The 23,101-nt window shown below is 46.6% G+C and overlaps 1 protein-coding gene across 1 annotated transcript in view; it reads right to left on the reverse strand.

Moving 5' to 3' along the window:
* LOC311235661 (adhesion G-protein coupled receptor V1-like) overlaps positions 1 to 23,101 on the reverse strand; it is a gene marked incomplete at both ends in the record, with an annotated part of 226,226 nt that overhangs the window by 99,311 nt on the left and 103,814 nt on the right. The window contains one exon of the mRNA XM_084323125.1: positions 1,042 to 1,251. Coding sequence (XP_084179251.1) covers positions 1,042 to 1,251 — 210 coding nt within the window. The remainder of the gene's footprint in view (positions 1 to 1,041; positions 1,252 to 23,101) is intronic.

The raw sequence follows: 23,101 nt of genomic DNA on the forward strand, positions 1-23,101 counted from the left end.
CTCAGTAAATTCCACGCAATGCAAAAAATATACGTAGAAGTACAATAGTGTTGTACACCTGTATATGGAGCACAATTTAACCCTTAAATATGCTGTAAGTGGTGTTTTCTTTGGGTAAAATAAGTGTTAAATAGCTCCACATTCTGACAGCCATCACTACTATAGTAGAGTGTTTGGTCAGTAACATGGGTCTCTCTGCTCTGCAGTAAAAACTAAATACATGGTCTGGTATCCCTTCCCACTTCCCAACCCTATATATTTTTACTTATTTCAAGAAATCTTGCCAAGCCAAATTAGCTTACTGTACTGGCAGATTATTTGACTTGTTTCAAGCACATAATTTGCTTAAAACTAGGTTTTATTTCTTATTTTTGTCAGATAATTTTTGGATAATACCAGAATATGTATTTTGTGTCCCAGAGCATAGGGAATGGGAGACCCCAAACACACACTATATCAGTGACGGCTGTCAGAATGGAGAGCTATTAATTCATCATTGTACTGTAGACCACTTATTTGAACAATAGAATACCACTTACAGCACCTTTAAGTGTGTGAGAATGTGTGCCTGACATGTATGTATGCTCAAGTATGAGAATTTACTTTGTGCACAGATAAGTGATAATACATCACAAGCTGGATACATCAGGTGCAGATTGTAAATTGAACTGTACAGTACAGGTGAGTCGTGGTCTCATTCCATTAGTAGGTGGTGTAAGGATTCAGCCTCTCTGTCATGCATACATAATGACACATGTAGCACCTGTCACCCCGTGCGGTCACTACGGCTGTAACATGCCCTCTAGTCACCAGCCACAGGGGGGAACGTGAAGACAGCTAGGGGCAAGTCTTCAGTGACAACTATACATGTGCATGTCTAATACGTGATTATATACAGTACCTGCATGTGATCCTCCTATATACTGTACCTACTTATACACCTGCATATGACTCTGTATGGTAGCATGTGCAATAATGCTGTATACCATATCGATCCACACACACACACACGCACACACAGTAACAGGAGTGGACACCCACCCTCTCTGGCGATGGTGGAGCGTGAGGCTGGGTGGAAGCCCACCACTCCGGCCACGTTGTCGTTGGCCAGTATCACTATGGTTACGGTGTCGGAGCTGCGGAGGATCCTGCTCCCTCCCGTCGTCTTGACCAGGCCCACCATGAGGCTCTCGCTGTCCTCGGGCTCGCTGTCGTCGCTGATGACCATCTCCACGATCTTCTTCACATCACCTACGGGCAGGGGTGTAAAGTACTTGAGTAATTGTACTTTGTTACAATACTTAAGTACTGTTTTGGGGGATTTGTACTTTACTCGAGTATTATTAGGTTTGTATACTTTGTACTTTTACTCCATTACATTTCAGAGAGAAAATACATACTTTTTACTCCTTACATTTAAAATGCAGACCTACAAAGTACAAAGTACAAATCTCACAGGTCCAACCATTTAATTAGTATATTTTAATTGTTTATCTGGCCGAACTAACGTTAACGTTATTAATCCTGCGACCGCAGGTAAACAGCCAATCAAATCCCCATCAATGGAAAATGAACCCGCCCATACCCATGCTGATTGGTCCTTGTGCAACACTAGAAAGCAGGGATCTTTGATTAAACACCTGCTATCAGAAGAATAGACAGTCAGATCCGCATTATGCTGTGGCTAATATTGTGATATTATCCAGGGTACTCCAGTATTCTGTCTTCTGTCTGTCTTCAGCATTGTCTATCGCAGAACACATTCCATTGTGGGCAGAGTGTATGCTTGGTTTCATTCCAGCCTTGCCTAAACACCAGCTGATGATTTCACTAATTGGCTCACCTCTTCAACTAACTCACCTGGTGCAATGTATAGTTAAAATGAAAACTTGGCCCACGATGGAATGAATTTGAGACCTGAGACGTGCCACAGAACAAGTGACACTTTTGACAATGACATCCTGGGTCATTCCTATATGACCGTATATACCTTTTTTCACATGTAATTATATGCTTCATTATTCAGTTGATGATGGACAATGACCGCCCAGAATGACAGAGTGGGTGAGAAGTGCCACAGAACAAGTGACACTTTTTGACAATGACATCCTGGGTCGTTCCCATATGACCAGTATAAATCTTGGAACTGAACTCTCTCTTATAAAAAATGGAACTGAGCCTTTAAATGTCTCCATAGAAAATGTCTGTGAAAAGCTGTGAAAAGGGAGTGAACCAACAGAATGTGGGCCTCTGGGGAGGAGAGAGACAGGGACGGAGGAGAAAGAGCTGTGTAATGTTAAACCCTTTCAGACGGGGAGGGTTGCTGGTTGAAGTCTTGAATCAGAAGAGGAAGGAGAGGAGAGCAGACTATAATGACTATAATGTAATGTAAACTAATGTAATATAGTACACCGAGTACTGTATTGTACCTGTATATCTCTGTATATGTATGTGGTGGGCTATGTAAGATATATTACGGAAGTCTGCCTCGCCCTCGTCTCAGAACGAAAGAGGCCCCATGCAGTAGAGAAGTGACCGGCTGGAATGCAAGGCCAAGAAGGGGGGGCGCTAGTCAGAGGGGCATTGTATTCTTATAAATTACTTGATTTGATATGTAACTGCAAAGTAACAAATAACTGAAGGAGGGATATGACACGTAATGTACGGTGATTGGAGCTATGTACTGACGATGGCGTGACGTGACGGACCTTATAAAAAGGGCCAACTGGCGAGAGCAGGGGGAAATTTTTACACTGAGCTGGAGAGAGAGGAAGCAGATGCTTAGAGACTTTTTGGGGAGAGAAGCAGAATGGTGTTTGACACGGGGCAAAAGCCGTCCATGATGAGATGTTTTGTTCTGTGCTTATTTTAAACTGAATTGGGTGCTTTCCACTTCAGTATCTTTTTGTAACTAGCTTTTTCTAATTAAAATTACCTCTTTATAAATATGATTCGTATCCTTTCTTCTGTCCAGACGACCGGACGACCGGGTAAGCATGAAATGTGTTTAGCCTTGTAACTTCACCCCATGCATTTTTGATTAATAAGGCAAAATAGAAGTATGGCTTTAATACGTGTAAAGTAAAAGGAGACATATGATTATGCATTAAGGCAAAATAGAAGTATGGCTTTAATACGTGTAAAGTAAAAGGAGACATATGATTATGCATTAAGGCAAAATAGAAGTATGGCTTTAATACGTGTAAAGTAAAAGGAGACATATGATTATGCATTAAGGCAAAATAGAAGTATGGCTTTAATACGTGTAAAGTAAAAGGAGACATATGATTATGCATTAAGGCAAAATAGAAGTATGGCTTTAATACGTGTAAAGTAAAAGGAGACATATGATTATGCATTAAGGCAAAATAGAAGTATGGCTTTAATACGTGTAGAGTAAAAGGAGACATATGATTATGCATTAAGGCAAAATAGAAGTATGGCTTTAATACGTGTAGAGTAAAAGGAGACCTATGATTATACATTAAGGACTAAAGGTGCATTCTGTATAATGGGGATATAACTATGACTATAGGCTTTATCCCTACGGAGTAAAAGGAGACTTATGATTATGCATTAAGGACTAAAGGTGCATTCTGTATAATGGGGATATAACTATAACTATAGGCTTTATCCCTACGGAGTAAAAGGAGACTTATGATTATGCATTAAGGACTAAAGGTGCATTCTGTATAATGGGGATATAACTATGACTATAGGCTTTATCCCTACGGAGTAAAAGGAGACTTATGATTATGCATTAAGGACTAAAGGTGCATTCTGTATAATGGGGATATAACTATGACTATAGGCTTTATCCCTACGGAGTAAAAGGAGACTTATGATTATGCATTAAGGACTAAAGGTGCATTCTGTATAATGGGGATATAACTATAACTATAGGCTTTATCCCTACGGAGTAAAAGGAGACTTATGATTATGCATTAAGGACTAAAGGTGCATTCTGTATAATGGGGATATAACTATAACTATAGGCTTTATCCCTACGGAGTAAAAGGAGACTTATGATTATGCATTAAGGACTAAAGGTGAATTCTGTATAATGGGATTATCAAGTAAAGCCATATAATGATAATACGTGTACATAGGATAGGGAAAATGGACCTCATCTAAGAAAAGAGAGTCCTTCCCAGTGCAAATAGAATAAAAAATATACCCCGCAACTCCATTTAATCAACTGTATTACTGGAGGGGACGGGGGGTTCCTGTGTGTGAGCCGAGGTCTGCTGAGTTTAAGCCCTGAACGTTATAGACAAATAGAGATCCAAGAGGTCTCACGCTTCGCGGGACGCTGCTTGAAGCTGGGATTCGGACTAAAGAGTTATGGGATAATCAATCTGACCTCGGTTTACGACCGGTGCTCAACATGGCGTCCCTGGCGATGTGCATTTATACTAACCAAAATAGGTGCTAAACGGCCGAAGAAGACAGGACTACTGTCAAAAGCCTCTGGAGTAAAATTAAATCACAGATTTGGCTAAAATTAAAGTAGAAAGCTCTACTGGCGACTCGAGTGGAAGGCTCTACTCGGGGATATCACAAATGAATAGAAAGCTCTATCTTGGTGATTAAAGCAACGTTTACTCACAACTAAAGGGTAACATAATGTTTATAGAGCTCTGGGGGGAGTTACAAGTGCAGCATAATTTCGTGCTTTGCCCACAGGAAGCGAACTGGCCCTACCCAAGGCGAGGGCTCCCTAGCCCAAAGACACTGTTTGTAAGGAGGGGGAGCTGGATGTGAAGCGAAGTCAAAACGACCGTTCACAGAAAGGCGAGGGCTCCCTAGCCCTGAGACACTGTTTGTAAGGAGGGGGAGCTGGATGTGAAGCGAAGTCAAAACGACCGTTCACAGAAAGGCGAGGGCTCCCTAGCCCTGAGACACTGTTTGTAAGGAGGGGAGACTGGATGTGAAGCGAAGCCAAAACGGCCGTTCACAGAAAGGCGAGGGCTCCCTAGCCCAAAGACACTGTTTGTAAGGAGGGGAGACTGGATGTGAAGCGAAGCCAAAACGGCCGTTCACAGAAAGGCGAGGGCTCCCTAGCCCAAAGACACTGTTTGTAAGGAGGGGAGACTGGATGTGAAGCGAAGTCAAAACGACCGTTCACAGAAAGGCGAGGGCTCCCTAGCCCTGAGACACTGTTTGTAAGGAGGGGGAGCTGGATGTGAAGCGAAGTCAAAACGACCGTTCACAGAAAGGCGAGGGCTCCCTAGCCCTGAGACACTGTTTGTAAGGAGGGGAGACTGGATGTGAAGCGAAGCCAAAACGGCCGTTCACAGAAAGGCGAGGGCTCCCTAGCCCAAAGACACTGTTTGTAAGGAGGGGAGACTGGATGTGAAGCGAAGCCAAAACGGCCGTTCACAGAAAGGCGAGGGCTCCCTAGCCCAAAGACACTGTTTGTAAGGAGGGGAGACTGGATGTGAAGCGAAGCCAAAACGGCCGTTCACAGAAAGGCGAGGGCTCCCTAGCCCAAAGACACTGTTTGTAAGGAGGGGAGACTGGATGTGAAGCGAAGCCAAAACGGCCGTTCACAGAAAGGCGAGGGCTCCCTAGCCCAAAGACACTGTTTGTAAGGAGGGGAGACTGGATGTGAAGCGAAGTCAAAACGACCGTTCACAGAAAGGCGATGGCTCCCCTAGCCCAAAGATACTGTTTGTGAGGAGGGGAGACTACGTGACACGCAGCCAAGACGACCGTTCACTGAATGTTCCCTGGATGGCTACCTAGCCCGAGGCTACGTGACGCTAGCTAAAACGGCGTGTTCACTGGAACATGGGCTGACAAGCCAGGAGTGAACTGAATGCTAACTGGATGACAACCTCCAGCTCCAGGAGACGCTGAGGCAGCGGGAGCGGGAGCTCACGGCCCTGAAGGGGGCGCTGAAGGACGAGGTGGCCACGCACGACCGGGAGATCCGAGACCCTCAGGGAGCAGTACAGCACCAACATGGAGAGGCTGAGGAGCAGCATGGAGCGGGTGTCCCAGTCTCAGGCAGGTATCGAGGCAGAGCGGCAGCGTGTGAACACCTCGGTGCGCTCCCTGCAGCAGCAGCTAGAGGACTGCAGGGACGAGAGTGCCCACTGGATGGAGCAGTTCCACACCACCAGAGACGAACTGCGAAGCACCAAACAGGAGCTGCTGCAGTCTCGTCTGGAGATGGAGGAGTTTGAGGAGGAGCTGAAGGAGCTGCAGGAGCGAGATCACTCCCTGCAGTGCATAAGCCCAGGACCACGTGGTCACGAGGAAGTGAGGCAAGCGAGAGCAACCTATATATCTCCCCGTGGTGAACACTCAGGGGTGAGAGTGACATCTACAAGGTCTCACAGACAATCACCAAACATAACAGTCACTAACCACCCAGTCTGGACCGATAACTCTGATACACCATGGTCAATCCTCACCTTCACTGGACCGTCATTGACGAACTATGGTAGATGGGAAACAAGCATGGTAACGGCAGGAGGCTCTTACTACCGAAACCTGAGGAAACAGGTAATGGAAAAAAGGACCAAAAAGCCCCTGAAACCAGGCAAGGCAGTAATCACAGAGTGTGATTATGAGGTGTTTCACGCGGAGAAAATTGTCCATGTGACACTAAGTCAAGACCAATACAAGGAGATAGAGTCCTCACACATAAACTGGGACAGACTGGTGTCCCGTATAAAGGAACTACTGCAGAAAAGGGAAATCTATGCTGGCCACGGTACTAAGGACATGCCCTACCGACTAGCCATAAACCTGATGTGGGGCAGGTCTCGAGGATATGGCCAAAGAGGCATATGGTTGGGGAAAGCCATAATCAGCGCGATCTCAAGCCTAAGGAGTGCAGGGCACACGGAGATCCGTCTAATGATGGAACCTAGGGACCATGAGTCAATAACCCTGGCCGTGGATAGAGCCGGGGAGGGTGAGGAAGACGAGGACGATGAGCCTGCATTGGTACCTCTCACTCCCCCTCCGAACCCTAAGGGATCGGGACCCGTACCCAGGAAAGAAAGGTCCAACTCCCAGAACTCCTCCCGAGCAGCGGAGAGAGGGAGATCATCCACACCCAGGAGACCGACAGTACCGTTCGAACCTGAAAAGGCGGAACCTGCGCGATCTCAGGCCAGGAGTATCCATAGACTTCTAGGCCGTCCCCCGGACTCAGGGGACGACCCAGCAAGTAGCGAACAGGAGTATACTGATCTAAATCAGGACTCAGGAATGGAGGGAGACCGGGATAGGTCAAGCTCCAGAGCATCCTCCAAGTCTTCATCTCGATCAAGATCTAGGGAGAGAGTTCGGTACCCGAGGGGCAAACCTCCTAGACCTCGAAACAAGAGAGCGAAACCGGTCAAACTGAGACCTATAGGCAAGGGGCCTACTCTGAAAGGCACCACCTTTCAGTCACCCTCGGGCTTGACCTGGAGCTCAGGATTGGAGGACGTCTCCGAAGAGAGTGAAGGAGACTTGGAAGGAAAGAAAACAGGGGATATTATGCCAGCATATCCCGTGAGATGGGGAACGGCTCAGGCCTTAGCCCGGTCACCCGTGGCTGAAAAAGTGTTGTCTCACCCTGGGGTAACAGACCCATACAAGCATGCACACTTACATGCAGACTATGACATACTACGTGAACAGGTGTACAAGCTAGACAGGGCCATGGCTGAAATAGCCAGGAGAGAAAGAAACTGGTTGAACGAGGCCCCGTCCATAAGCCCAATCCGAGCCCTGAGACACAGCACAGAGGAACACCGACCGGAAGTGAGCCCTCACTCCATACTAGCCCAATCTCCCGGAGACATTTACCGACCGAGAGGAAAGAGTTCACATACAGGCAGGAGTCTGCGTGACAGCACCCAATATGGAGAAAGCAACAAAGCACAAGAATTGTTAAGCAAAACCCAAGTGCTCAAAAAACTGGCCCCAGAAATGCTTCGAGGGGAGACCCAGGCTGCTTATATCCATAAGTGTGCTCAGATTTTCCATGGGTCACCTCTCTACGATGACCCGGATGCCGCTCGCATTTTGCGACACCTCAAAGGACTGGAGATCCCCGAAGGGGCATCTATGGCCCAGATGATGGAAATAGAAGTGAGAACCCCCGGTCAAGATCCAGGGGAAAATATGGTGGAGAAACTAATCCCACAGGTGAGAGACGGGAGTGTGTCTCTCACTGTTGCAGCGGAATCAGTCATACGTGGAGGACCTGTGCAAGGATCAGGCTTACTACTTGAAAAATTGTTCATAGGAGTACCAGGGGGTAACCGTCTTGCAGCCAAATGCGCAGCATGGTCCCGAGATCAGTTACGGACGGAATGCATGCTGTATGACCAAGTCAAAATGCTTTCTCAAACCAAATACAATAAAAGTGAAAGGAAAGGGGAGAACCCACGAGAGGAGAAGGCTCAAATTCGGCCTCCCAGAGCCCAGCAACAGCCAGCGGCTAACGTTAAACCTATCTACTCAAAAAACGACAAAAGGGGGGGCTCCAAGGAGTTCCCCCCGAGGATAACCAAGGACAAGGAAGAGAAGAAGAATTACATGTACCTACCTCCCGACGAGTGGGCCGCATTAACCCCAGAAAAGCAAGCAGAAAGGAGGGCAACAAGGGAGGAATTCAGATCCCGGAAGGAGAGAGAATAGAATCCTGGCCTCCTGGTGATGTGACACATGACACTCGAACATGGGAAGAAGACAGAGTGACAGAGAGTCTATTAACCCTCAATATAGATCCCCAGGAGAGGCCCCTACTGAATGCTATTGCACTCAAGACACAGGAGACGGATGGGAAGTTAACGTGTCAAGTGGGAAACGACCAATACCTAGTAGACACCGGAGCGGAAATTTCCCTGCATGTAAATACACCCATTACCGGATCCATAGAAGTGGAATTAGGTAATGGGACCAGAGCCCTCATGGGAACAGGGGAGAAGCATGGGATATCAGGAGTGGTAGGACCACCTAATTCGGAACCCCTGTTATCCCCAAAAGACTTGATACTACTGTACGAAAAGGAAAAATTCATACCCAAGGGTGACCCGCAAAGGACACAGCACGGAGTCCGTGTCAAATATATGAAGCCAGTGGACATACGGGGCGAAATGGAAAAGGTAGTGGAAGAGTCCGAAAGCCACGAGAAAATCCTCATACGAGAAATACTCAAGAGAGGCTTATATGCTGCCCACAAGAACGACGTGGGAAGGGTGGACCCCAAGTATACACACACTATAAAGGGGACCATACCACCGAGACAAGCACAGCACAGGGTGGACCCGAGGTGCAAAAAGGAGCTGACAGAAACCATCGCAGAATTGGAAGAAATGGGCGTGTTGACTATGTTGGACTCTGCTCTAACAAATACCCCTGTAATGGGAGTCCCCAAACCTGATGGGTCATGGAGATTAGTGCACAACTTAATTGCCCTGAATGCTAGAACATGCTCAGATACCAGGACAATGATAAACATAGCACAGACAACCAGGAATCTGCCCAACAAACGTTGGAAGTCTAGCATTGACCTGGCTAATGGATTCTGGTCAGTACCTATCGACCCCCTATCCACCCAGAAGACGGCGTTCACCTGGAACGGGCTGTCCTATGGATGGACAGTTTTACCACAGGGGTATAAAAACTCCCCGAATGTGTTCCAAGGAGTCATAGAGGACATCCTGAGAGGCCTGGATGTCACCATATACATCGACGATGTGTATTGGACCAATGACTCGGAACAAGAACACTTGGAACTACTGGACCAGGTAGTGACCCGCCTCTCCAGGGCCGGGTTAAAGATAGGCCTCAAGAAGTGCGAGATCGCGAAACATACCCTGAGGTATCTGGGTTTCAACATAACGGACACCGGAAAGTCAGTCAGCAGGGAATACCTGGATCAGGTAGCGGCCATTGAGAAGCCTGTGTCCCTGAGTCAGCTGGACTCTGCCATGGGAAAATGCGGCCACATTATGACCCATGTGCCTGGCTATGCGACAAAGGCATCCCCGCTCCACAAACTGAAAGGCAAAGCCCTCGAGGGAAAAAACCCTAGGAATAGGAACATCCCCATAGAGGAAGTGGAGCCAGGCTGGACGGTGTTCAAAACCCATGTGCTGGAAAACTGCAAAGATCTGGAAAAAAGAGACCCCACCAAACATCTAGAAGTATTCCCACAAGTGGAGGGTACGCAAGGGATAACTCTGAAATGTCAGAATAGAAAGGGGAAGACCCCTTGTCTACTTTTATCCATGCAGTTCACCAATACGGAGGAGCGGTATACAGAAGAAGAACGAATCCTATGTGGAGTATTTCGATTCTGGAATGCCCTGAAGGACTTGGCTCAAGACAAAGATATAATAGTAACCACCGAATTTCCTGCCCTGCAGAGTGCCTCGAAGGGAACTATTACAGGCTCGAGGGCCATGACCTCACGATGGGGACATTGGTCAATGATGTTAACAGATCCTAAAATGAGATTTATCACAACAGGAACCAAGTGTCCCCTAGAAACGAAAACCAAGCTCACCGAGCCTGAGGCCGAACCCAACTGGGTACTCTACACAGACGGAAGTCAGCACAAACAGGACGGAACAAAGGCCAAGTGGGCCTATGTTCTAAAACACAACAATGAGAACATCAAAACAGCGAGTGGCTGGACCGAGGGATCAGCCCAAACGGCAGAGGTAACAGCTATACTGGAGGGCATAATAATGGCCAAAGGGAAGCACATACCGAAACTACTTATTGTAACCGATAGCCAATACTGTTACAACGGAGGAACAGAGAACCTGGAGTACTGGAAAGCGAAAGGATATGAAACCAGCACAGGCAGACCAATGGCCCATGGTGACCTCTGGGCCCTCATAGTGGAACAATTCCGAGGCATGAAAATAGCTTGGAAATGGCTAAAAAGCCATACGGAGGAAACCGGGGTCCACTACCAGGGAAACAAAGAAGTCGACACCCTGGCCCAAAACCGCCCTGAGGTCAGCGGGCTAAAACTCAAAAGACTGGCCTTAGTCACGCCCACTGCCTGGGAAGACAACGGCACAGTGAGAGTACCGGAGGACGAGGCTACTCACATGATCCGACTGGTACATGATAACCTTGGACATGTTGGAAGTAAGAGGATGTTGGTATACCTAAGAACCAACCACATTCACATACCTAAAGCGAAACAAAGAGCGATAACAATCCGGAAGGCCTGTGAACAATGTGCGCTGGTGAGAGGGACGAAACCTGAGCCTGTGCCACTGGGACAAATAGCAGTATCGGATGCAGGGCTGCATTTTTCCGCCGACGTGTTTGGACCCATGTCGGAGGGGACGAAAAAAAAACACAGGCAGGGACTGGTGATAGTGGACAATGGGCCAGGTAGACTCAGAATGTACCCTATCCCCACTCCAACGGCTGCAGTAATATGCAACTGCATATCACAGTTCCTAAGGGAAGAGCCAAGGGCTACATCGCTCAGGATGGATAATGCCACCTACTTCACTCACGGAACAGTGAAGACACTACTGGAGGAAGCGGGTGTAATGGCCCAATACTCGGTGCCCTACCAGCCCAATACGAACGGAGTGGCCGAGAGGGCTGTGCGCTCTATAAAAGAGCAGATAATCAAGGAGGATATGTTGCGATCCTGGGATGAACCAATCTCTCTCCTTAGGATACACCAAGCTGTGAACTTGGGAAGAGAGGATAAGAGATGTGTTTCAGAAGATAACACGGCTGTCTCTTCTCCCTTCTCCTTAGGTGAAGCCGTGTGGGTGCTCCGAAAACCCCTGGCAGGAAATCCCAGCAAGAAGTGTGAAAGCAAAGATACCATCGTTGAAATACTTAGTCCCAGGCGATTTAGATTACAGAACCTAGGTATAGTGCACGTAAATCAAGTCCGCAAGACCGGGTGAAGAAAGGGAAAGATGGCTGGAATCTCAAGCTCTACGCCACAGAAAACGGGAAGTAAGATGGCCCAAAGGGGTGTACCGGGACTTAGAGAATCCATGCCCTTCGCCTTGGAGTGCGCCAGGCACAAAATATTGATCTGTATGGCGCCAGGATTGTCCCCTTTGAACGGGGACACTGGAAACATACGAGGCGCCAGCGTTTTTATGGGTGTGGCTGATGGAGCAGTTAAGGCGGCGAAAAAGGGGTATCTGTCGGATAACAGATCACTAATACGTCACCCCGACACCCCGGACGCAGAACCTGTGGAGGGACCAGGAGGAAGTATAATCAGATGGACGAAATGGGGACACAACCTGGATAAATGCACCTTGTGCCTCGTCCAGGTGACTAACCTACTATGGCAAGGACCCTCACGGAATCGTCCAGAACAGGTCCCCACGGATCACAAACCTCTATATCGCCCAGGCGATGATACCTACACCTTTGGGCCAAAAGAAGGCCCGAGGGGATGCAGAATAATTGTCTGCCAAGCATGTTATATGGAATATGGACCCCGTATAGTACTGGCAGCGTACCCTCCTATGACCCCACAGTTAGCATCCAAGTGCGGGTGCTCATGGCTGGGTTATGCTCTAGCCAAATGCCAAGACCATACGGAAGTGAAACTAGGGTCAGGAATATACCTGACAAAGGGCAGTGGATACCTGCAAGATGGGGATGCTCCAGTCCGCAAAGGGGCCGCGGGTCGAGGAGGTATAGCCTTCAAGGGCAGCACGGAAAACCTGGCCAGCCTGATGGAAACCTATCTTGAGAAAACCATAAACACCTGTTTCCCCAGGGCAATGCCTTCAAGGGGGGATAAGATGTTCCTGGTGAAAGGACCAGACACATTCTGGGTGAAGGATACGGAGGAGAGGTCAAGACTGTTCACCAAGGGACAGGAGGTCATGACCAATGATAGACTAAAAGGAAATGACCTTCTACTAGATGTAGCCAGCCTGGTGCGCATGATGTTGGCTAAAAGGGCTGTGCTACTAACCTCGGGACTGATCTCCTTGCCCTTCCCCAGCGCTGGACACAGACACGGTGGTGAATTCGATTGGTTGACGACTATAAGTGGAGAGCTCAGAGAAGGGTTTCGTGAAACCCTATCACTAGAACTACTGGTGAGGGACGGGCCTGGAGTAACTAAAACGGGCACGAAAGGGAAGTCTATATCCCCAGGAGATACAGAGAGACCCGTGAATGGAAAAGAATACCAATGGGTGATACTCTCTGTCACGCTGAGTGTGGGGCATATGCCTCATCCTATCAGAGGCCTCTCTGTGGAGATTGCCCCGGGGAAAGACACTCCTGTGATCGGAAGCATTAGGAAGGGGTCCATGATCAAACCAAAGAGGGTACACTACCCCGACGGAATGGGACCAGGCTCAAGGGCGCCCAGTATATGGGATCGCATCAGGCGAAGATCAGAAGCCTTGACCAAGTAGTACATGCTCGATGCGCACGGGCGATAACCGTCTCACCTTTTCTTCTCAGGCAGCGAAGGAAAGGCGAGAGGGAGGAATATGGCCTACCGGAAGAACCCCACAAACACCTATAACCTGGTAGCCCCGGAGTACGGGGAACAACCCATACCCATGCGCAGTGGGCCTAGTCCCGAAGACACACTGGGGCCCAGTACCCAGACATCAGAATATTGGGCACCACCCAACCCAAAATACCATGACCTGCCAGTCATAAGCAGACAACCAACGCATATGGGCAGGGACTATATATATGAGCACATGACCTGTCTAAACAAAGGGGCATATGCGGTGCCCAGCCCAAATGATGAATCTGCTCGAAGAGAGATCATGACCTGCTTGACAATGGATATAGATCGGGAATGGGAGCAGTCAGATTCTGACAATGAATCCGAGAACAGGGCCGCTCCCAACATAGAAGAGATATCGCCAAGCCTGGCGACTCAACCCAAGAAATCCACCAAGGCTGTGGCAAGTAAATGGATAATCAGAGTGACTCTGGTAGTACTTGTCATCACACTGACCCTGGGATTAATAAGGGCAATTGATTATCCCAGGACTCGTACTGAATGGGAGTTTGAAGAACCAACGATTAAGGACCATAGAGGAATACCAGTGACCCACTATAGGATGGTCACTCAGGTCCCGTGTGAACCAAGAAACGCATCAGAGAGATGGGAGGCCTGGTCGGACTATATATCTACCTCTTTTAGTGACACAGGTCAGGCCAAGGAACAATTCCCTGACTGCTCACTGCCTGATCCGGAACCACAATGCTGGTTACTAAACCCAGAGGAGGGATGTAATCCATACATGACATGGAAAGATTTGGCCGCTCAGAGGGACGAGATATGCCTGGGTGCGGCAGGAGCGGAGGTGACAGCAGTATACCCTTCTAGCCCCAGAGGCCAAATCTCAACCAAATTGAAACTAGCCAAGGGAGAGGCACGGATATACCCCTGCATCAGGGTCAGAGCACACTCCAGGTATCAGGGTGACCCGGAGTGGGGGCCTTGGGAGGAATTATCTAACTGTTCTACTACCAGACTGAATGGGACCCGAGCAGTAGAAGTGACCCCGGGCAGGAAACCCAGTGATGACACAGGAGAATCTACCTTGACCAAGGTGACCCTGTATACAAAATGGCCCCCGGCATGGGAACGAGAGGTTGAGGCCTTTTTTGGGTTCTTGACCCCCAGACAGGACACTCTGCCGGAGGCTCAGGTCCAGGAACGGCCTGAACAGGATATACCTCTCACAGCTACTGACCAAGCAGGAGGATGTCCTTTTCAGACTACCGCTACATGGTTCAAATGGACTGTGGCGGTAACCAACCCAGGACGGGTAAAAATCAAACCATACCCACCTACACTTCCATGGGTGCGCGGTCTCCCCCTGGCGGGGGGGAGGACCTTATGGTACACAGACGTCCCAACCTTGACCCCGAGCCAGGTGGAGAAACTCGAGGGAAAGTGGGGCACGCAAATACTAGACTCTCTCCTCGATTGCCTATCTGATAACCTGGCAAAAACTGACGAGGTCTGGAGGGGTCTTACCACCATTGAAGTGGGAAAAAGAATGATGAGAGAAGCGGGTGAATTAGTCCCTATATGCCGAGAAGCACGGAATATGGGGGTCCCACGCCCATACTCGAATGGAACTCTGGGCCAGGAAGCCACCTGTCGTGTGAATTTCAGGAATTATTTGAGGAGGTATAGAGTATACCCAGAACCCTCAAAATTCGACAGATACCACAGCAGGTGGGCAAAACGGCCCCTCAATGAATGGAGGGCCTATGCAGGAATAGGCCTCACGGATGAGGAGGTCAACCTGGTGGCGGCATGCTGGCAGAAGGAGCCAGATACGGAAGAGACCAAGTTGACCCTGTTCATCCACCAACAGTTAGCTGCTCAGCTTTTGGGGTTCCAACTAAATGTGGGTAGGCATATAGACCCAAATTCCAGCACCCCATACCCCGGAGCATTGGTAGTGGCGGTGGGGAGCAATAACAAAGATCCCCCAAAAGAAAGCAAACCTAATCCAAACCTTAATCCCGATGGATCGGAAAAAGAGGATATATTGGAGTGGGTACAGGATTGGAAGGAAAAGGATCCACAGCTACCATTCACTATGGTAAACATTAAAGAGAGACAATTAGGCGAAATCCTAATACCCCCACCTCTTATTCTCACTAGAAAGACCTCTAGTGGCTACATAATGAGGTGGGGTCTGGAACCAAGCTTCAGAGCGACGGGGGCCCAGCTCGGGGCCTACCCCGGAACAACTTATGGTAAATGGGGGAAACAGTATTGTACGCAGAATGATCAGAGTCTGTGTACAGAGAAGGATACTTATCCGCACCTACATGTGGAGGAAGCTACCTCAGCTATGGTGGACCTAGCTTCTACTAGGACCCTGACTAGGGGGAGATCCCGGGATGGGATTAACAGTACGTGGATCCATTGGGGCACTCTCCCTCTGGCTAAGGCTCAGGAGATAGGATGCGACCCTCGAAGAATGGTAGAAAGGTACTACATTGTGCGTAACCCTCCGCCGCAGGAACATGCATGGAGTAATATGCACTGGTTTGACTCTCCAACCTCACGGGACACCAGTGACCTAATGAGATGGAGGGCAGTTTCGGGGGAGGGTGGAACACTGTATTATGACTCAAAATTCCCCCGGCAGGTGAGCATCCCCTTGATAGTGGCTAACTGCTACCGCTCTTCTCCCACTGCGAAATGGGGAGATAGACAGAATGAAGCCACATGGCAGGCAAAAACTTCAAAATGCGGACCCCTAGCAACGCTGTTTGAACACACCCTGGATAGAGGATTCCCCTACTATTGGCCACCGGAGGCATACCTGTTGAACCGATGGAATTTCATCAATACCCAGTACTGCAATAACAGACGGGGAAACAATCACCATCTGTTTAACACCTGTACGGGATGCAACAAGGCCCTGTTTGACTTTGTATCCCCATGGAAACCCATATCTGATTATTTGGAAACGGGAGGAGGGCTGGGTCCGGGGTTTGGCTGGACAACAAGAGGATTCTACCTGGATGGTGTTTTTCCCATTTCGCATGCTAACAACATGACAAACGGGTCCTGTTCACAGGATAGGGCACCGCATGTGGACGAATGGAGCAGGAGGAGAGACATAACTCAATTTGCGATAGTACTCGGTACCATTATCGGGCGTGCAGCTGAAGATATAGGGGGGGCCGTGGCAGATGGAGTAGGTGATGTTTGGAATTTTGCCACTTCCATGGTACAGACAGCCAGGGCGGTGGTGGAGGGGATAGTGAGATGGGCTCTCCCCTGCATTGTGATAATAGGGGTCATTATTACAATAAATCTACTACGTCGTATGGGCCTCCTCTCCCGGTCAGGGAGGGCCGTAAATTATGCAAAAAAGAGAATTTGGCCTTCAACTATGACGGAGCCTCTTCTGAAATGAAGATAAAAGAGGACCAGTGTTGTCTCTCTCACACACTAGACAGGAACGCTGGAACGAACAGACACCACCGGAGAATGGCGGTTAAGGGATATACCATCTCAGACGAACTTACGTTACATGGTGATAGCGTATTGAGTATTTTGGATCAAGACCCCCTTGATAGATTGAGAGCGGCCCTCGTGTCATCATCACCAAGTCTGGCTTCACCAAAAATGCCTGACCAGGGACAGACAGCAACTGCGATGACAACACCGGAGGATAAATTGTCTCTGGGCCTAGGAGTAACCTGGATGAAGAAAATAACGCTCCAGAGAGGAAAATGGGACGTTGTAGATGACGGCCAACGATCTCAGTTATATACAGGAACTGGCAGAATGATGACAAATGAAGAACTTAAGTCCCCTGCCAGTTGGCCCGACATAGTGGGAATAAAACCCGGGAAAAGACCTTATTCTGACCCTTTCACCAGGATGCAGTACGAGGACTTCTTCTACTTGGACGCTGCGTCAGAAGAGAGATCCAGTGTCGCCCATGTCTTGGTGGGAGGTAACTGGGCCGGTATCCTCCCGGCCTGGGTAAAGATCTACATGGTTACCCGAGAGAGTGACACAAATTTCGGCAAGACATGGGCGACCGTCAAGAGCTGGGGAAACAGCTGCGAATATTATAGAATGGATTTGATCTTTTATCCTAAGATGAGCACGTCCAACATCAAAGTTCAATCTGGAATCCGTTATGCGCGGAGGGACCCGAAGATTTATCCTGTCCTGCCCTCCACCGAGCACAGTAGTGTGGTCGGTCAAGAAGTCAGGGGAGGTGAAAAAGGTCAAGGCCTGCCAGACCCAAGATCCCTGGCCTCTCGATCCGGGGGGTCAAGACAAGAAGTCCCCGGTACAAGTGCATCGCCACCATCTTCCAGAGGCTGGGCGGACTACGAGAGGCCGAAGAAAGCACGAAAGTCATCAAAATCACCTTACCAATGACATAAAAATGTTGGTAGAAATATAATCAAAAAAAGAAGCAAGAGCCCTGTTCTCTGAGAAAGAACAGTGATTACAATTTTTAAAAAGCAAAAGCCCTGTTCTCTAAAGAAGAACAGTGATTTCTATTTTGAATTTTTTGTTGTTGTTTATGTAACAATATAGCCGTATATACCTTTTTTCACATGTAATTATATGCTTCATTATTCAGTTGATGATGGACAATGACCGCCCAGAATGACAGAGTGGGTGAGACGTGCCACAGAACAAGTGACACTTTTGACAATGACATCCTGGGTCATTCCTATATGACCGTATATACCTTTTTTCACATGTAATTATATGCTTCATTATTCAGTTGATGATGGACAATGACCGCCCAGAATGACAGAGTGGGTGAGAAGTGCCACAGAACAAGTGACACTTTTTGACAATGACATCCTGGGTCGTTCCCATATGACCAGTATAAATCTTGGAACTGAACTCTCTCTTATAAAAAATGGAACTGAGCCTTTAAATGTCTCCATAGAAAATGTCTGTGAAAAGCTGTGAAAAGGGAGTGAACCAACAGAATGTGGGCCTCTGGGGAGGAGAGAGACAGGGACGGAGGAGAAAGAGCTGTGTAATGTTAAACCCTTTCAGACGGGGAGGGTTGCTGGTTGAAGTCTTGAATCAGAAGAGGAAGGAGAGGAGAGCAGACTATAATGACTATAATGTAATGTAAACTAATGTAATATAGTACACCGAGTACTGTATTGTACCTGTATATCTCTGTATATGTATGTGGTGGGCTATGTAAGATATATTACGGAAGTCTGCCTCGCCCTCGTCTCAGAACGAAAGAGGCCCCATGCAGTAGAGAAGTGACCGGCTGGAATGCAAGGCCAAGAAGGGGGGGCGCTAGTCAGAGGGGCATTGTATTCTTATAAATTACTTGATTTGATATGTAACTGCAAAGTAACAAATAACTGAAGGAGGGATATGACACGTAATGTACGGTGATTGGAGCTATGTACTGACGATGGCGTGACGTGACGGACCTTATAAAAAGGGCCAACTGGCGAGAGCAGGGGGAAATTTTTACACTGAGCTGGAGAGAGAGGAAGCAGATGCTTAGAGACTTTTTGGGGAGAGAAGCAGAATGGTGTTTGACACGGGGCAAAAGCCGTCCATGATGAGATGTTTTGTTCTGTGCTTATTTTAAACTGAATTGGGTGCTTTCCACTTCAGTATCTTTTTGTAACTAGCTTTTTCTAATTAAAATTACCTCTTTATAAATATGATTCGTATCCTTTCTTCTGTCCAGACGACCGGACGACCGGGTAAGCATGAAATGTGTTTAGCCTTGTAACTTCACCCCATGCATTTTTGATTAATAAGGCAAAATAGAAGTATGGCTTTAATACGTGTAAAGTAAAAGGAGACATATGATTATGCATTAAGGCAAAATAGAAGTATGGCTTTAATACGTGTAAAGTAAAAGGAGACATATGATTATGCATTAAGGCAAAATAGAAGTATGGCTTTAATACGTGTAAAGTAAAAGGAGACATATGATTATGCATTAAGGCAAAATAGAAGTATGGCTTTAATACGTGTAAAGTAAAAGGAGACATATGATTATGCATTAAGGCAAAATAGAAGTATGGCTTTAATACGTGTAAAGTAAAAGGAGACATATGATTATGCATTAAGGCAAAATAGAAGTATGGCTTTAATACGTGTAGAGTAAAAGGAGACATATGATTATGCATTAAGGCAAAATAGAAGTATGGCTTTAATACGTGTAGAGTAAAAGGAGACCTATGATTATACATTAAGGACTAAAGGTGCATTCTGTATAATGGGGATATAACTATGACTATAGGCTTTATCCCTACGGAGTAAAAGGAGACTTATGATTATGCATTAAGGACTAAAGGTGCATTCTGTATAATGGGGATATAACTATAACTATAGGCTTTATCCCTACGGAGTAAAAGGAGACTTATGATTATGCATTAAGGACTAAAGGTGCATTCTGTATAATGGGGATATAACTATGACTATAGGCTTTATCCCTACGGAGTAAAAGGAGACTTATGATTATGCATTAAGGACTAAAGGTGCATTCTGTATAATGGGGATATAACTATGACTATAGGCTTTATCCCTACGGAGTAAAAGGAGACTTATGATTATGCATTAAGGACTAAAGGTGCATTCTGTATAATGGGGATATAACTATAACTATAGGCTTTATCCCTACGGAGTAAAAGGAGACTTATGATTATGCATTAAGGACTAAAGGTGCATTCTGTATAATGGGGATATAACTATAACTATAGGCTTTATCCCTACGGAGTAAAAGGAGACTTATGATTATGCATTAAGGACTAAAGGTGAATTCTGTATAATGGGATTATCAAGTAAAGCCATATAATGATAATACGTGTACATAGGATAGGGAAAATGGACCTCATCTAAGAAAAGAGAGTCCTTCCCAGTGCAAATAGAATAAAAAATATACCCCGCAACTCCATTTAATCAACTGTATTACTGGAGGGGACGGGGGGTTCCTGTGTGTGAGCCGAGGTCTGCTGAGTTTAAGCCCTGAACGTTATAGACAAATAGAGATCCAAGAGGTCTCACGCTTCGCGGGACGCTGCTTGAAGCTGGGATTCGGACTAAAGAGTTATGGGATAATCAATCTGACCTCGGTTTACGACCGGTGCTCAACAAGACCCCTGGGCCCTCATTCATCAACGTGTCTTACGCACAGATTTGTGCTTAACCTGTGCGTACGATCATTTCTAAGCAAAGAGTGGGATTCATCAATTTCAACTTGAACTTGACTCTGTGCGTATATTTACGCACAGCTCGGAGCACACTTAGCTGACGCCCAGTGGTAGAACATCGTTACTACGGCATAAGCGCTCCTCAGTTCTGCATTAGTTTCAAGGCGGAAATAAGCTTCCGTGCATTAGTTTCAACACTGGCGTGTTCAACTTCTGTATGACCCGTAATTCATTATAGTTCATTGTAAAATAGCGACAGTAGTGTGTAATTATAACGGGCTCATGCGGGAACAAGAGGTTGGCTTGCTTGTTTGGCACGGGGGGCAGAAGCAGAACGCACCTCCAAACGCGATTAAATATTGTTTCAAATAAAAAGCGACATACTATTATTTTGTGTCATGTTTCCAAATAAGATTGGCCACAACGGAATGCTTTCTACTTCAATTTGTTGATTAGAATAGATTACCTCGCTCCGTTGAAACTTCACTGAGCTCAGCACACAGACATGATGGAATTCAAGTTCATGTATTGAAAGGCAGGCTACATCATACATGGCAGTGATATTCATTGTTCTTGTATATGCTCTCGTATTATTGTTTATATAGGCTACCCAATACTGACATCAGAATAGTGTATGCTTCTAGAAATCATATGCAGCAGGTAGAGAATTGACGGAAAATCCGTCGCGATTTGGAATAAAATTGAGGAGAACTTTAATCCCTGGGTATTAATCAAACAAAACGGAAAAAGGCAGTCATATTCCAGCACGGTCTTTATTAGTGTTTGCGCTGCCCAGGCAGCAATGGTTAATAGATATCATATCCGACATCACCGTACGTGTAGACGTCTGTCAAGTTAGTTTACTGTATGCAGGCTTCGCAGGGCTGTGTGTTATATATGCGCAAGTTACTGTTGCATAATGTAGGCTATGGCTGCTATTATATGTAATTCATATAGGCTACCTAATAGTATATGATTTTTAGAGGCATCTATTTAGCATCTAATAGATGCCTCTAAAAATCATATTATAGCCAATCGAACACAACTAATAAAGGCATTCATATTACAGCACGGTTATAATGACACACAACCAACGCCAAACAGTGGTCAACGAACGGTCTTTATTAGTGTTTTGAGCTGTCCAGGCAGAATTGCAGCAATGGTCTTAGGGAGCCGTTGATATCTGACATCACCGTGTACAAGTCAGCCTTTTATTTATCCCATAACACGCGTTGTGTCTTCTTGGTTCGGCAGCGCCTCAGTGAATAATCTCCCGTGGAGTTTCTCAGAGTTCCGCTCGGGTCAGTCCATTATTTCACATCCCAAGGGGGGTGTTTCATGACCATATATGGATAATCATGCACGAGCATTGACGGTAGAACAAAGTGGTATTTATCAACACGGGGGAGCATAGGACCTGTGTACGCACGGTTGATGAATCCCAATATTTCCGTGCGTACACTCATTCTAAATTCTGTGCTTACGTGTGGAAATAGAACATTTTCTACGTCCACGTTGATGAATGAGGGCCCTGGTCTATCCCTTTCAAAAAAAATTTACTTTTACTTTTTAGTACTTAAGTACATTTAAAAGTAGGACTTTTTGACTTTTACTCAAGTGTGTTTTTAGCCAGATACTTTGACTTTTACTTGAGTCAGATTTTGAGATGGTACCCATACTTTCACTTAAGTATAATTTCTGGGTACTTTTTACACCCCTGCCTACGGGTCAAGAGGAACCCGGTGATCAATGTACTGCTTATTCATGTACAAGGTAAAACACACATTACATTTAGTGTTGTCACGATACCAACATTTTGACTTTGATACCGATACCAGTCTAAGTATCACGATACCGGTTCTAAAACGATAGCACAATAATTTTTCGCACACATCTATTTTAGTCACTAATGGGGTAAAACGCTCGTACTGTGGAGTCCTGGCTTTATGCAGAATCACAGACAATGACAATGTTGACACACGCCCACTACGCAAAGTCGTCTACCACTCACTCACTCACTCACTCACTCACTCACTCACTCACTCACACACACACCAGTGTTTCCCCTACCATTGCCTTGGCTAACGGGACCCCCCGGCCCCCCTAAAAAAATCATAATAATCTTTTTTATTATAAAATCAAATTTTTTTTTATTAAAGTTTGCTTTAATCACAGTAACGTTGGCGAGCTAGCTAAATTATACATACATCGGTTTTCATATAAATCAATCAATTCACTAAGACTTTAAAACGGTGGTGCGGCACGGTCTACGGAGACGCAGAAAAAACCTACCAAATCCATTCAGAGAAAATCCTGTGGGGAACACTGTCCCTGTATTGTAAATAGTTCATATGTGTGTTGTCACTACTGTATGTAAAATTGTAAATAAGTTAATTTAGGTGTTAATATTTATTTACCTAATTTATGTGCAATCGTTTCATTTCAGCTC

The sequence above is a fragment of the Notolepis coatsorum genome (assembly GCF_963971535.1).
Source record: "Notolepis coatsorum genome assembly, chromosome: 10".
NCBI classification, from domain to species: Eukaryota; Metazoa; Chordata; class Actinopteri; order Aulopiformes; family Paralepididae; genus Notolepis; species Notolepis coatsorum.